We start from the raw sequence: 14,239 nt of genomic DNA on the forward strand, positions 1-14,239 counted from the left end.
GATTAATTAGTGAATTCTAAAAATCAGGCTTACTGAGACTCCAGTTCATGATCCATCCATCCCCCTTCAGCACAGCACTCAGTTAGAAATAGGTCTTCACATTTGAATTGCAAAATAATCTCTTTTTTTCCCCCCATTTATAACAGCTTCTCATAATTTTGAACTGGGAATGTCAAGGATTTAGAAATACTTGCCACTGTTAGTGTTTTTGTTTTCCCCTATTCTAAAAGGGGAATAAGGAGCATTTATGTTTTTATACAGAAATCAGAAATATGTATCAGATTCTTCTTAGGAAGAGGCAGCACAGATTGTACTGCACATGGGTATTTTAAAAGTCTTTGCTGGAAGACAGATGCACACATAGTACCTGTAAGCTGTGGTAAGACCCCTGTGGGTGGATTAGACTGCATTTGGGGTTTGAGTAGGAGCAGCACATTCCCGCAAGCTATCCATTAGACTACTGCCTATTCTACAGGAACAAGTACCAGTATCACAACTCAGCTGTCTCTCCAATGGTGCCACACTACTTAGAGGAGCATAACAGATACAGTCACTGCGGCTGCTATTGCTCTGCACTCTTCATAAAGGAATATTTATTTTAAGTCTGGTTTGGTTTAATGCGAGGCATTTCTGTGTTGTTGTTACAGCTCTTGGGAGCCAGATTCCACATATTGTTAAGGCGTCGCACTTTTAGACCAAGGTTTTTAAATTATGAAAGAAACTCAACAAACTGCCTGTAAGTACTTTCAGCACAGTGACAGCACCTAGCTCTTTCAGTAACCCCCTCCCAGCTCCTAGTGAAAACCGAAAAGGAAAGAAAACAAGACCAAAATGAAGACTTTAGTTTCTTTTCTTTTTTGCTTTCAGGTTGCTAACTTAAGCAATTTGCATGAAAAAATTCATCTTAATTTCCCATTTTGAACCAAAATGCAACGTATGCTTTTATTGCTGTGGAAAAGGGCTGCTCTTGGTACAATAAAGCATCTCCTGGCAGCACAGAGGAGTTTAAAAGTTTCCAAGAGGAAAATCCCTTTATATGATTAGTTTCAGCTTTTTTTTATCATAGTAACACAACTGTCTGTCCTGGGTATGGGTAGATGACAGAATCAGTGTGAACATACTGCCTGTAGAGGTAATTAATATCAAATAACACTGAATCACATCCTGGAATTTGGACACCTACAAACTATCCCACTGTTACAGGCGGCCGTACTATCTGTACCCCAGTATGCATTGCACTCTATGAAGTGGTGTCAGGGATACTACTTGCACACTTTAAGTTAGGAATATGCTTCAGTATCTTCCTGTGTAAGCACCGTGGCAGAGAAGGCCCACTCTGACACACACATTAGAAGTGGCTTGATAATTCTTCCTATTTAGATTTCTCAGTAACATAATGATGGAAATAAGATGACACTGCCTTTGCTGAGAAAAATTATTAATAATTGATACCATATTAATGCCATTTAATATGAATGGTTAATTTTAATATTAATAATGTTTAATTACTTTTTAATAGAGAATTGGAAATAACATTCTGCCCTCCTGGAGTGAAAGTTTTTCTTTCTGCTTGATTAGTTTTTCAACACAACTCAAAAATGACAAGGTAATGACTCAAACACTGCCAGTTGATGGAGATGGAAATCTTCATTTTCTAGCTATATGTGCTACTATTGGCACACCACACTTACAAAAAAGAATTTATGTATGAAATGAGAAGCTTGGATAACCTTCCCAGTTTCACAAAACTGACAGCACTGCAGAGCTCCTAAGTAGGACTCTCACGCAAATATATGGTGCATAGCTAGCAAATAGCCCAGTACTGGTTATTAAAAACCCAGAGGACTTAATAGAGTAATTTTTAATACTCTGGGATTTATCTCCATTACAGAAGTCTCTATCTCACTTATGCTCTTCTCAATATTACATTTGCTCCAAGAAGAAATATATTGTTGATTACTTGGCCAATATACTGCAACACATATCCTACTGCAATTTGATTATTACTGCTTCTCTTCTGTAAGAGTTTTCTTAACTGCAATCAGTAGAAATCAGACTTATTCCGAAAATATACTTTACTTTTGTAATTCAGTAGTTAAAAACAAGATTAACAGTAAGATTAACAACAGATGGTACTAACTAGGTAAGTGAAGATGTGCAATGTTTTTATTGTTGGGGAAGAAGGCTGAAGAATGCATTAGTATTTTTACCAGAAGGCAGGGATAAATTAGTAAATCTTTCCAAGCAGAATGCGAATGTACAACTCTGAGCTAAGGAAAACCTGATAGGGTCCAATGGAGTGGCACTTCCAGCATGCTTCAGATATCTACTCTGGAAAGAGACAATTCATCCTCTAAGACTGCCTATTTCCTTCTACTGATGATGACTCAAATCAAGCCAGTTTATTCAAAAGCAGATTTATAAACTGTCCCCTCAAGGGACAATCGTCTGCGAAGCTGATGCAATTCTCAAATGTAGATGAAGTCACTCAGTCTTTGGTCTCATTTAAGCTGCTGTGCTTGAAAAGGGACAAACATAGCAACAGCGGAGAAACTAGAAGAGTTAGGAGGAAAAAGGGTATATTGGAACGATAATGGTTTCAGAAAAAACTGTTTAATAATATTATATGGTCCAAAACTGTTAAGATAAGTTAGCTAGGTTGTGTACTGTACAACTAGTATAACTAAATTCCCCAATCAGAAAATAAACATTACGGTCCACACACCATAAGAAATAAATTTGTGATGTGGTTGACCCTGGTCAGCAATTCAGCACCCACCAGTCGCTTACTCACTACCCCCTCCAGTGGGATGGGGAAGAGAATCAAAAGAGCAAAAGTGAGGAAAAACTCATGGGTTGAGATAAAAACTGTTAATAAGTGAAGAGGGAAAGGGGGGGGGGGGAAGTGATTCAAAGGCAATCACTCTCCAGCTCTCAGCAACACAATGTCCAGCAAGTCTTCAAGCAACAGGCACCTTAGAAAGGTACCCTGTTTTTACTGCTGTGCATGATGTTGTATGGTCTGTGATATCCCTTTGCTCAGCTGGGCTCAGTTGTCCCAGCTTTTCCTTCCCAATCTCTTGTCCACCCCCAGCATACTCACTGCAGGGAAGTGAGAAACAGAGATGGCCTTAACACTGTGCAAGCACCGTTCCACAACAGCTAGAACATCCCTGTGTTATCAACATTGTTCTAGTCACAAATCTAAAATATCACAAATCTAAAAATCACAGCACCACACTGGCTGCTATGAAGAAAATTTACTCCACCCCAGCCAAAATCAGTACATGATGTAAAACAGCCTCTGCATCACACAAAACCCTCTTGATAAAGAAACAAATCACCTGTTTTTCTCAGCTCATGTTCAGTCCTGGTGCTTACAAGATTACTGCATTCTTCTGTCTTTTTTCTTGAGCCTACTCTCCTCTCTAATGAGCAATCCTTGGCAACACCTCTGAAGTGAAATCAGAGATAGTCGAGTGCTACTCTTAAATCAGAAAATCAGGCGTCAAACAATCCTTCCAAGTGCAGTCTCCAAAGGGTACAAGTAACACCTCCTTCTCAAACACTTCTTTTGAGGACTGCCAAAAGTGCATGACACTGTGCATGAAAACAGCTTAGGTTCAAGGAACTGAAAAGAACGCCTAAATCTGCCACCAGCAGGCTATTTGGAAACCAACCATATTTTATATATGGGTATATTTCATTCCTCTAGATGTATCAGAATATCTTAGTAGCCAAGAGTAACAAATTCCATCCTTCAAATCTTTTTCAGCATAACTCCACCACAAATGCAGTGGGAGTTGAACACGGTCTGAAATATATCCCAAAGGGTGATAATCAGTTTGTGAGCACTCCAGGTGTTGCTTTGGGCAAAACTGATTACACTTCATCAGAACATCTGGTTTTGTAAAGCGTTGATGTTAGGCTATACACCAAGGATGCTATATTCAAAAGCACCTGCATAATCCATACCTAAATTGCCCACAAGCTATCTCAAACTGCATAATAATCTGAGACAGAAAGTAGGTTTCAAAGTATTTGGAATAAGGCTTACAGCAAATAAACAAAGGAATCCCAATGTTCTAAGTGCTGTTTTTATGCAGTCCTTCAAGGGAAAACTGAAAGTGACATAAATATTAACAAATATTATTATTATGAAACAGAAAGGTATCCATCATAACAGTATCCAGAGACATCACGCAGCTTTGGAAAAGCACCGGTTCTTTCTAAGGCAGAAGCCAAACTCTTCCATCATTCAGATGAAATACATGCAGTTTTTCCAGACCCACACTGAAAGTAGCCTTGAATATTTTTATTTTTGCTCTTCTACCTTATGGAGAAGTTCTGCCAATGGGAGCGTCATTACCTCTGTTTAGTCTTTGAACTCTGACAGTACTGAGGCACAAATTGGGATTGTATTTAGTGAAGTTTGGCTCTAACACAGAATCAAGGCATCCAATTTTGCAGTGCATCTGAAGTTTGTGAAGTGCAAATATCGAAACAGCTATCATACCCACAGGCTCCAGCCATTACAAAAAGCCTTCTCTGAAAGTCTTTGTGTTAACTCGACATTTCTATGCTTGGCATTGCTCATAATTAAAGCCACGATAATGGCACAGTGAAGAACAGGTATGTGCTGAGAAAGGCAGGTAGGGACCATTTCAGCCTTTCATGATGAGAGACAGGACTCTGAAAAGACCTGGTGTTACGCTATTGCTATTGTGCCCTTTGCTACTACATTGTTTAATATTAAGGTAAGAGTGTCTTTCCACAGATAAAAAAAAAACGTCAGTGCTCAAAGAGACATTTGGTCTGGAAACAAGGATATAATACTAAATGCACAACTCTGAGGAAACAAGGATATTTCAAACCCTCCTGCTCCTGTTCCACAAAAAACAATCCCAAATTTTAATCCCTAACCTTATTTATTTCCCCTCCTTCCAGCATGTCACCTACACAGTCAGGGACAGACAGCCAAGGTCATGTTTGGACCTGTGTATCAAGCATACATAGTTCAAGCACAGTGTCTACTAGCAAAGCTAGGCTGTTTTGCCTGCTGAGTTAGCTTTGCCCTTGGCTGGGAGAACTTCATCTGGCTGGGACCCAATCTCATAAGTTCTGCTCACATGGGCACATCTTGCTAATAGGACTTACTTCTGTTGTCTCCAATGTAAGCAACTGCTCTTGGATCAGGCCTCAAATCATACACATTTTTAAGAGATAATTTAAGGCATCCAAGTATAGTAATATATTACATTATTATTTTTATGTAAATAATGCGTTCCCACCTTTTATTCACTTACACGAGTTTATTGAAAGCACTTAAGCAGATTGATAATTACCACCCAGAAACAATGCCATTTGCCCATATAGAAGTAATGGGGCCAAGAAATCTTCTCAAAAAGATCATTATCCTGAATTCAGGTACTGCACAAACTGACAAATCTACTCATAATACAAATACATCAGTCTTACATATGATAATCTACTTTGTCCTCATCTAAGTATTTCCTAAGTATTTCATCACCAATGCCAATCAAAAAGATGTGTCTGGTTTTTGCTTATGACATGCCTGGCAAGTTTCACACATAGCAACAGACTCTAATTTGAGTGACATGTAGAACACTAAGAGAGCATAACTTGGTTTTTCTGCTTTCTTTCAGCCCAGTAACAATAGAGATGAAGAAAAAAACCTTCTTAAAGCACCTGATTTCATCATAAGTCCATTGCTTCTGTGACCCCTTAGAATAGGAAATGGCTGATGAGTTCCCAGAAATGAGATCTGCAACCTAAGTTTTAGCATAGTCTCCAGGAGCTATGGAGTGGCTGATGCTGCAACACAGAACAAGCTATACATCAGGTCCTGATGTCAGATGCCTGCTGGGACATGATGAGGTGCAAGGAATTTGCTTCTGCATGATCTTTAGTTCTCAAAACAGGCTTCCACCAGAAGGCTTGCCACAAAGATTAAGCAGAGATGTAAGTGAATTTGAATTAATTACACACTCCTCTCCTGAAAACAGTCATGAATTCTCAAATCTAAATCTACAGATGATTGTTCTCTCTGACATTAATGTAGCTACTAACTCAAGCCGCAGGTATTAACTTTCATAGAATTCAGCTGCAGGAACAGTCTTGAAATGCCTTGATTCATCCCATTTAATTGTGCATTGCCAGAGAACAATCCACATATAAGACGGAGCTGCAGAGTACCTTAAGACTCTACTCACACATGCTGACTTTTATTTAGCAGGCTAAACCTGAACCAAACTGCTTATTAGTCAAAGGCTATCCTGCTTCCAACACTTAAGCTGCATGGTACGAATGGCCTGATAGTACACTAGTATTACATGTCTGCAGAACCAGGGTTTTCAGGAGGAAGAGCAACAGCTAGCACAAAAGCTAAGAGACTGCACAGAGGACTTTGGTTGTGCTGCTGGAGTGGGGATGTGGGTTTTTTTCCCACAGGATTACGCTAGATTGTAAAGGCACAAACTATAAAGGCTTCTCTTGTGATTAAGTAGCTCGCTGCTCCCTGATACCAAAAGAGCAGCTCAAACAATAAATCATTACTCAGTATGATTAACAACACTAGTGTCTAGTCTATAGCATTTACTTACTTCCTGGGGAGAGAATGGGAAAAGGCAGCCGTGAAAAGAGAAACTAAATGTTATACCTATGTGTTATTCAGATGGTTGACTTTTAGGTTGCCTGAATATCTGAATATTATGAAAAAAAATAAAGGGAAAAAATTTCCTATAGAAGCATGTTTCTAATTCAAGACCTGAGCCACACCAACTTGCCACTTTGACATTGATCAGATTTTTAATTTCTGTTCTTTTAAGAACTAAATTGAAAAGAGAATTCTTTTTGTTTATTAATAAGCTGCATACCTAATTCATTGCATTTAAGAGGTCTATCCCTTTGACAATTTATGAATCAATACATTCATCCCATGGTAATTTATACAGAGGAGTTAAGCATCTATACAAGGTATTACCTTCACAGTAAGCATTGTCTTCTCGAAGGGCTCGAAAGCCATCTCGGCAGCTACAGACAGCTCTGTCATCTAGGTTTCGGCAGACCGAATGCTCCATACAGCTATGTCCTTCAGTGCAAAAGTCATGGCCTGTACAGAAACAAATATGATTGAGAGTTAAAAAGAATCCAGGGATTTTAAAACATCCCTGTCAAAGACAGTCCTATCTTTTTCTCATTAGGTCAAAGAATACCTTTCTATTGTCCATGAGATATAGAAAACTAAATTGTATCAAGCATGAAACAGATGAAAAGAGTAGTAAAGGCCACAAGAACAGACTGTCTCTAGGTCTTCGATTCAATTTCAAGTTATGGCATTGATCTAAGGCAGCTGAATAGGAGGCTTACTTAAATCCCCTTACTGTCTCCTTGTCACTGTAAAGTACTTTTACAGGAAACTTCTTAATATTTTTTATTAATTTTTTTAGGACATTTATAAAAGAGCTCAATAGCTTGGACATTCGGTAGCTCATTTACAAGTGGCATCACTTCTTTTCCTACCACTTTTTGTTCCCAGGTGTATTTATAAAATCCTCCCACATTTAACGGAAAGTCTTTGATTAACATTGCCTTGTTTTGCTTTTCTCTTCCCCTTATCTTTTCCTTTCAAGCTCCACTGACTGAATACTCTTCCCTGATTGCGTCACCCTTTCCATTTCAGAGAAATTTATCTTTAAGATCCCCCCTTATAGCCATCCCTATTTCCTAGTCTCCCCCTTGCATTTTTCATTTGTGTCACCATTTTGAATTGTACCTTAATTACAAATTTTTAAGAATCCAAGTTCTTTTGCAGGCTGGAAAATTTAGATTGAACCTTTCAACTCAGTAGCTGTTCAGGGTTTTTTAATTCCTCCTGTTTGCTCTCATGAGAGCTAATGCTGCTCTGCTGCTGAACACCATTAAATCACCCTTTATTATGCTGAATTCAAGATGGTTGTAGTAACTGACTTGAAGCTTCTGTGATTTCCACATTGGTCTATAAAGTCTCCTTCATTGTTTTCCCAAGAATTTCATTTGTTTAAAGCTTCCTTCTTTAGGTGAAGCATCAGAATTGATCAAGCAGCAGTACTTCACTGTTGTTTTCCAGTAACTATTTTCTTCTCTCAAAACCTCCCACAGGAGAACTGGGGAATGTGGGTCAGGCTTCAGGGGACCATGCCTGGTGTAACAGCAACAGCTCCAGAAGGGAAGCTGGAATAAGAGACCTGTGTTGCAGCCTTACAAAATAAAAAACAAGTATTTGTTGACAGTAAGGATTATTATTTTTATCACTACACCTGGCTTCTGTTTCATGTTTTGCTATGAAAGAGCTTCTATCCCTAACTTCACTGAAGCTATGTTAAATGAGCACGTCAAGGACAACGGCGGAGTCTGCTTGGAGGTCAGGTCAGAGAGATGTTCTGCTCTTGGGCACCTCATGAACAGTACAAAGCAAGATAAACCAAGCAAAACAAGATAAAAGAAACAGAATAGCCCATAAAGGCAGAATGGTTGAGTACTGAGACCCAGAGACAGTCATGATGCAAATGTCAGAGACCTACAATGATATGAGAGGTTGATTTTATTCTTCCCCTCCTTCCTCCCACTGTGCATTGCCTCCCTGTAACCTAGAGATATATTACCTAGGTAATGTTACTTTAACGTTATTCACTGTCACTAACACAATGCTGTTATCTAACATAGGACATCAGGAAGCAAAAAGCTTTGCACTTTCACTAGCGTTAGAGAACCTTCAATACTCACTGATGACAGCAGAAGTGTGTGAGTCAAAAGCAACCTCTGGCCATGGCAACATCTACTCTTTGCTTTTTTATTGTCTTCCTCATTGAAGCCCAAGTTAATAACAAAGCAATAGTCTTATTTTTTGATTTCCTGGCCTGGATTGGTTTGTATCAGATTTTTGCATTAAATAGCTAAGAATATACATGTCATCCAGAAAGGGTTAGGGCATTTTTACTGATTTTTTTTGTTATTCTGAAGATTCTCAGCACTTCTGTTTCAGCTGTATTAATAAACAAAATACATGCTACTGAAGAATAGGATACAGCAGCTGCTTCTTTAAAGAATAAGCTCCATAGCTCATATGAGACCAAGCTAGCATGGTTCAGGGAGGATAAAATTGTTCAGAAAGCCTTCATCCAACATACATTAAAATTTTCCAGCTATACTAAGCACCAGAAACAGAATTCTTTTCTCTAAGCCACTGAAGATTTTATACAAATTATCATTTAAAAAAATCCTTTTTGACTGCAATAGACTTCAAAACCTGTCTTCTCTTAAGTTCTTTTCTTCTACTTTATCAATTTGCTTGATGTCATTAACCATACCCTTCATGTTTGCACTGAGTAGCATGGAATAAACTATAGATGCACTTGTCTTTACACCAAAGTATATCTAAAATCAGCCCAAGAGTCTAAGATCTTTTTTCATGCCAGGTATCGATTTATCTTATTTATCTACAGAAGAAACAGAGGTAGCCACTTGAAGATGCAATTGCTCATAGCTTTGAAGATACCAGTATTAGTCCAGATCAAAAGAGTGGGCTCAAGACACAGAGCCCTTCCTCCACCTCTCTCCTTTCATAAGGATCAGACTAGGTGCAACACAACACACAAAGGTACACAGCATACAAAAACACTCCCCAAAGGTTCTGCTTCTAGATGCAGACTACAACCCCAAAGAGGTGAACAAGTTACTCCAGTCTTGAAATAGCTGCATAGCACCAAGAGCCATCTCAAAGCATTTCAGAAAGATGTTGGTGAGCATGGATATTTCTCCAATATCATTTTGTTTGAACACTGGAATGCATGAAGGGTAAAAATCACTAATTATGTATATGATTTCTTTGAGTTTTCACCCTTTTTTGGCTAAGATGAAACACATTCTCAGAATCTATGCCATTCAACATTTACAAACAATTTTCAGTTGTCACAATGCAGATGTTATCTATTCAGCTTCCCAAAATTTAGTGATCACCATGTGTAGAAGTGTCCTATTCAAAATGATCAGAAAAAAAGTCTATATAATCAGTAAGAACAGAAAATTACAGTGAGTTTATATATATCCTGCTATTACCTTACCTTTACAGATTTTGCAGCAACTGTGAGATAAGGGGATCTGTTGAGATTCTGGGCAGTTCAAAGCTGTACATCTGTCCTTTGGAATACGCTGCATTTTGTGGTTCTGTTAAATTGAGGTAATCAATTAATGTTGTGAAATATGAAAGAAAGATAAATTATAACTTTAATGGAGTTTTAGCATTATAGCGCACAAACAAAAAACTGCCTATGCCAAACTTCAGGTGCCTTTGAAAGCCATTTGACAGGACAATGTCACACAGTAAAAGCATCAGGTACTCTCCTATACTCAAACCTTTTCAAGCAAGCAGAAGTGTGGCAATGGCTCTTGTTTTCTTATCTTAGATGCCAAGCAATTTGCCTCAGAAGTTTCTCTTGAAATTATGCTTGACAGAGTAACTATGGCTTCTAAGAAACTGAAGCAGCAGATTCCACTATCAAGGGTGCTCATAATGAATACTCTAAAGTAGCTGTTATTTATATAGCGAGTAAAATCAATCTTGAATATCTCTGATCTTCACACTGTGGTAGTAACACTGAAGGAAACCAGCACTGATTTCCTGTTAGGAAAGAGAGGGCTTCTCAGCTAAGTTTGGATCAGGCATCTGGAAATGTCCAAGGCCCTGAGAATATCTTCAGGCAGTTGGAGCAGGTCACACACAACCATTTCAGCATGACCACAGGAAATGCCTGCCTTAGCAATCCAGATACTGCAGATGTACCACCTTTAGGCTCCCTTGGGCCTTAATTAATGTGTCTTGCAGTGCTCTAGTCATGCTATGGCAAAGACAGAACACAAGGCAAACAACAACATGCTCCTTAGAGGCATCTGCCTTAAAATCAGAAATCTGGTTACAATATGAGCTCACTGAACTCATGACCCTATTATTTCTGCATGCAAGAAAAGTGCCTAAAATCATGCATATGCCGTTGCATGGGTTATTACTATTATGGAGCTACCATTTAATTTCAAATCCTCTTTTTAAGCATGAAATATAAAGATGAATCACAAACACAATGGCCAGTACCAAAATTACTGCTCAAACTTAACCTTAAACAATTTTGACAAAGAAAGCAACCTTAAACTGGTAATACTGAACCAACCACAGATGTGTTGTACACCAGGACAAGCAAAAGCCAGCAATCCCACAAAATAAATAATTAAAAAAAAATCCTTTGATAGAAATAATATTAATTGTAGTAGTCTAAATTGCATTTAATTCTTTTACACATTCTAATAGATAATTTTTCATTTACTTGTTCAGTAATAGTCAAGCAGAAAAGCGCATGCCTATAGGGAGGCACAACTGCAGCAGTGAAACACAACAAAAATTCTGTTTGGAATTACATGCAGACAAAGAGGAGAAATTCCCTGCACTGCCTTGATAACATCGTTATAAGCCTTCACGCATTAAATCTGTATTTGTGCCTTTCCTATTAAGTTTCTTTTCAGCTGGACTCACTAATTAAATCCTTTTATGGGAACTCCAGCAGTAATAAAATAGTGCCCACCTATGACTTCACTGACCAAACACAGTTTAGAGTATGTGGATTTTCTGCTCTGAATTATCATTCATAATGCTGTGCAGCAGCAATTGTATGTACTTCAGTCCTTGAAAAAGCAGCATTTGAATCTGCCAAAGTTGCTGCTTAATATTTCTACCAGGACAGTCAGCCTGCCCATCAGCAAATTACAATCAACAAAATACAGAGTAGCACAGCCAACAGAGGCAGTTTGTTCATACAGTATTGCACTTGCCAGCCGCAAAAAACACAAGGAAACATCACATAATATTTGATCCCTTCTAATGCAAGCAATTCTGTGATTACATTCATGATTCTATAAGTTCTGATGGTTGTTAATTGTATTTTAATTCATCGTAATTGTTAATCCATTGACTAATCATAGAATTCATGTCCCAGGTGTCATGTTGAAAATACAAGCTCACAGTCCTGGGAAGCATACAACCCAAAGTTATTTCTGGTCATCTTTTCCTTTCTCAAAAGGGTTTTAAAGCACCTACTCCAGGTATAAAGCTCACAAAGATTAAAATCAGCAGCAGTAAGACAACAGTCTACTTTACGTCTATTTTATGAAACACACTTTTTCATAACTGTATGAAAATTTTTTGAGATTTCCAGGAATTGGGAATAGATAGAGGCAGCATGGCCAGAGGAGCCAGCTCTGTCTGTGACCTAGAAATGCACATTCAGGTTTCCAACTCCATATCATGCAGTTCCCTAACCAGAAGGAATTCCTCCCCATCCCTCCACCAGAGGGGCAACATAAGACCCACTGCAACAGTCTGTTTAATTGTCAACCCACAGCCATTCCTGGGGTATATTTTCTCCTTAAAGTGCATTAGTTCCCTGAAACGCAATTTGGGTCATGCAGCTGGACAAGACTGACTCAGCATCAGGCATCTGTCCACAAATAAAACAACAGCCCTTTTCCACTTTCATCACTAGAAATACCAGACACCTGGTGTGCCAGCTCTCTTCCTTCTTTTTCATCTAGCTTTTCCTGTAAGAATTGTCCTGAATTCCAAATTAAGCCCTCATCACATTCATGCTTCTCCCTTATCTAAGCGCTAACATTGCACATGGGTCAATGGAAACATAAGGTAGTCTTCTGACTTTTTTTATTACTGATGATGTAGACAATACCTAAGGAGGAAAGAATGCAGCTTGATTGTCAAGCTGCCTAATCAAAGCTTACAGCTATGCAAAGTAAACTTGGTTGCAAAATCTGATGTGGAACACAGTAAGACAAAATAAACGCAGGACCCCTTAGATGATTTTCTGCTGCCATTTCCTAAGGTAGACCTGTCTGAATTTCAACAGTTTCTTTCAGGGACTTTCTAACATGCAAGACTTTTATTTTCTTTAACATCAACAGTCTTACCTTGCACTCAAACAGAACACAGTCCCCTGAGCTTGAATACACAGTTTCTCTTTGTCCTTCAAAGTACGTTCTGCCTTCAAATATGCACACGGCTTCAGTAAAAAACAAAACAAAACAATTTTGTGAGAAAGTGTTAGCACTCTGCGTATACAACTGATGCATTTTCTTAAAGATAACTGCATTTCAAAATGAAAACATTGAATCAGCTGCAAGAATATTCTAAACCCACCTGCAGGACTCGATGTCACAAGAAAAAAAAGTCAGAGGAGAAAAAAAAAAACCTCAGAAGAACCAAAAAGCACACGTATGGTGTACAGATAGCTACTGAGAGAACAGAAACTGTCCTAGGTCACGCCAAGGAAGCCAAGACTGCCTGCAACACAGCTCAGGGCAAAAAGTCAAATGGAGCTGTGAGAGCAGTGCAAGTGGCATTAATAGATAATCAGTTTCTTGAAGAAGAATGTTGCATGACAACGGGTGCTCACATATTTATTAGTCATCACAGTCCTTTGATGTTTCATCACCCTACACAGTTATTTAAACATTACATGTTTGCATCTTATCCCAGTTATTTACCATTACCTGCTAAAGCATAAAGTTTACAAATTTTATTGTACAGAAACTGACCTTCAGTGACTATCTTCCCCCAACAGAAGTAGTATCAAGTCTCCAATGATCAAATGACACAGTGACCCTCTTAGGATCAGTGTTTGTTATACCACAACCTGGCCTGGTGCCACTCCTGTGCCCTGCCAGTACCAGTCTTTCAGCAGCATGCCAACTCATCTCATATTGGACTGCTCACTGAAGTTCCTATGTGGTATTTAAGGGTTACATAAAATATCTTCCAGCAAACTTTGTTTTAAATGAGTCCGTTACTGCAATTACATTATGCAAAGTATGAAGGCTAAGTAATGTCACTGCTAGGTACAGAAAATCAGATGTCTCTTGCTTAGGACACAGTCAAGGCTCATCAAATAAGCATAATCATGAAACACCAAGAGTAGGTTACCGCTTTTCAAGTTCTAGATTACATGTTAGAGATCTAATTTGCTAATCATTTATTTGGAGATGTAAATCAATTATTCTACAATTCATCCACAGAGAGAGTTCTCGACTCTGCTTAAACAGACTACAATCTGTAGATAATTTTAAAATACCTAAAAGTACAAGAGTTGTCATTGTGTGACCTATATTAATTACCATCGCTGCTCTT

General features: G+C 38.5%; 1 protein-coding gene across 1 annotated transcript in view; it reads right to left on the reverse strand.

The window, feature by feature from the left end:
* Positions 1 to 14,239, reverse strand: part of NELL2 (neural EGFL like 2) — a 155,167-nt gene that overhangs the window by 78,926 nt on the left and 62,002 nt on the right. The window contains exons 10-12 of the mRNA XM_062612647.1: positions 13,024 to 13,115; positions 10,122 to 10,224; positions 7,004 to 7,132 (exon numbers count right to left, since the gene is read on the reverse strand). Coding sequence (XP_062468631.1) covers positions 7,004 to 7,132; positions 10,122 to 10,224; positions 13,024 to 13,115 — 324 coding nt within the window. The remainder of the gene's footprint in view (positions 1 to 7,003; positions 7,133 to 10,121; positions 10,225 to 13,023; positions 13,116 to 14,239) is intronic.

Source organism: Pezoporus occidentalis, unplaced genomic scaffold (assembly GCF_034315485.1).
Source record: "Pezoporus occidentalis ecotype Australia unplaced genomic scaffold, CSIRO_AGI_Poc_V1 ctg100, whole genome shotgun sequence".
In the NCBI taxonomy this organism is placed as follows: Eukaryota; Metazoa; Chordata; class Aves; order Psittaciformes; family Psittacidae; genus Pezoporus; species Pezoporus occidentalis.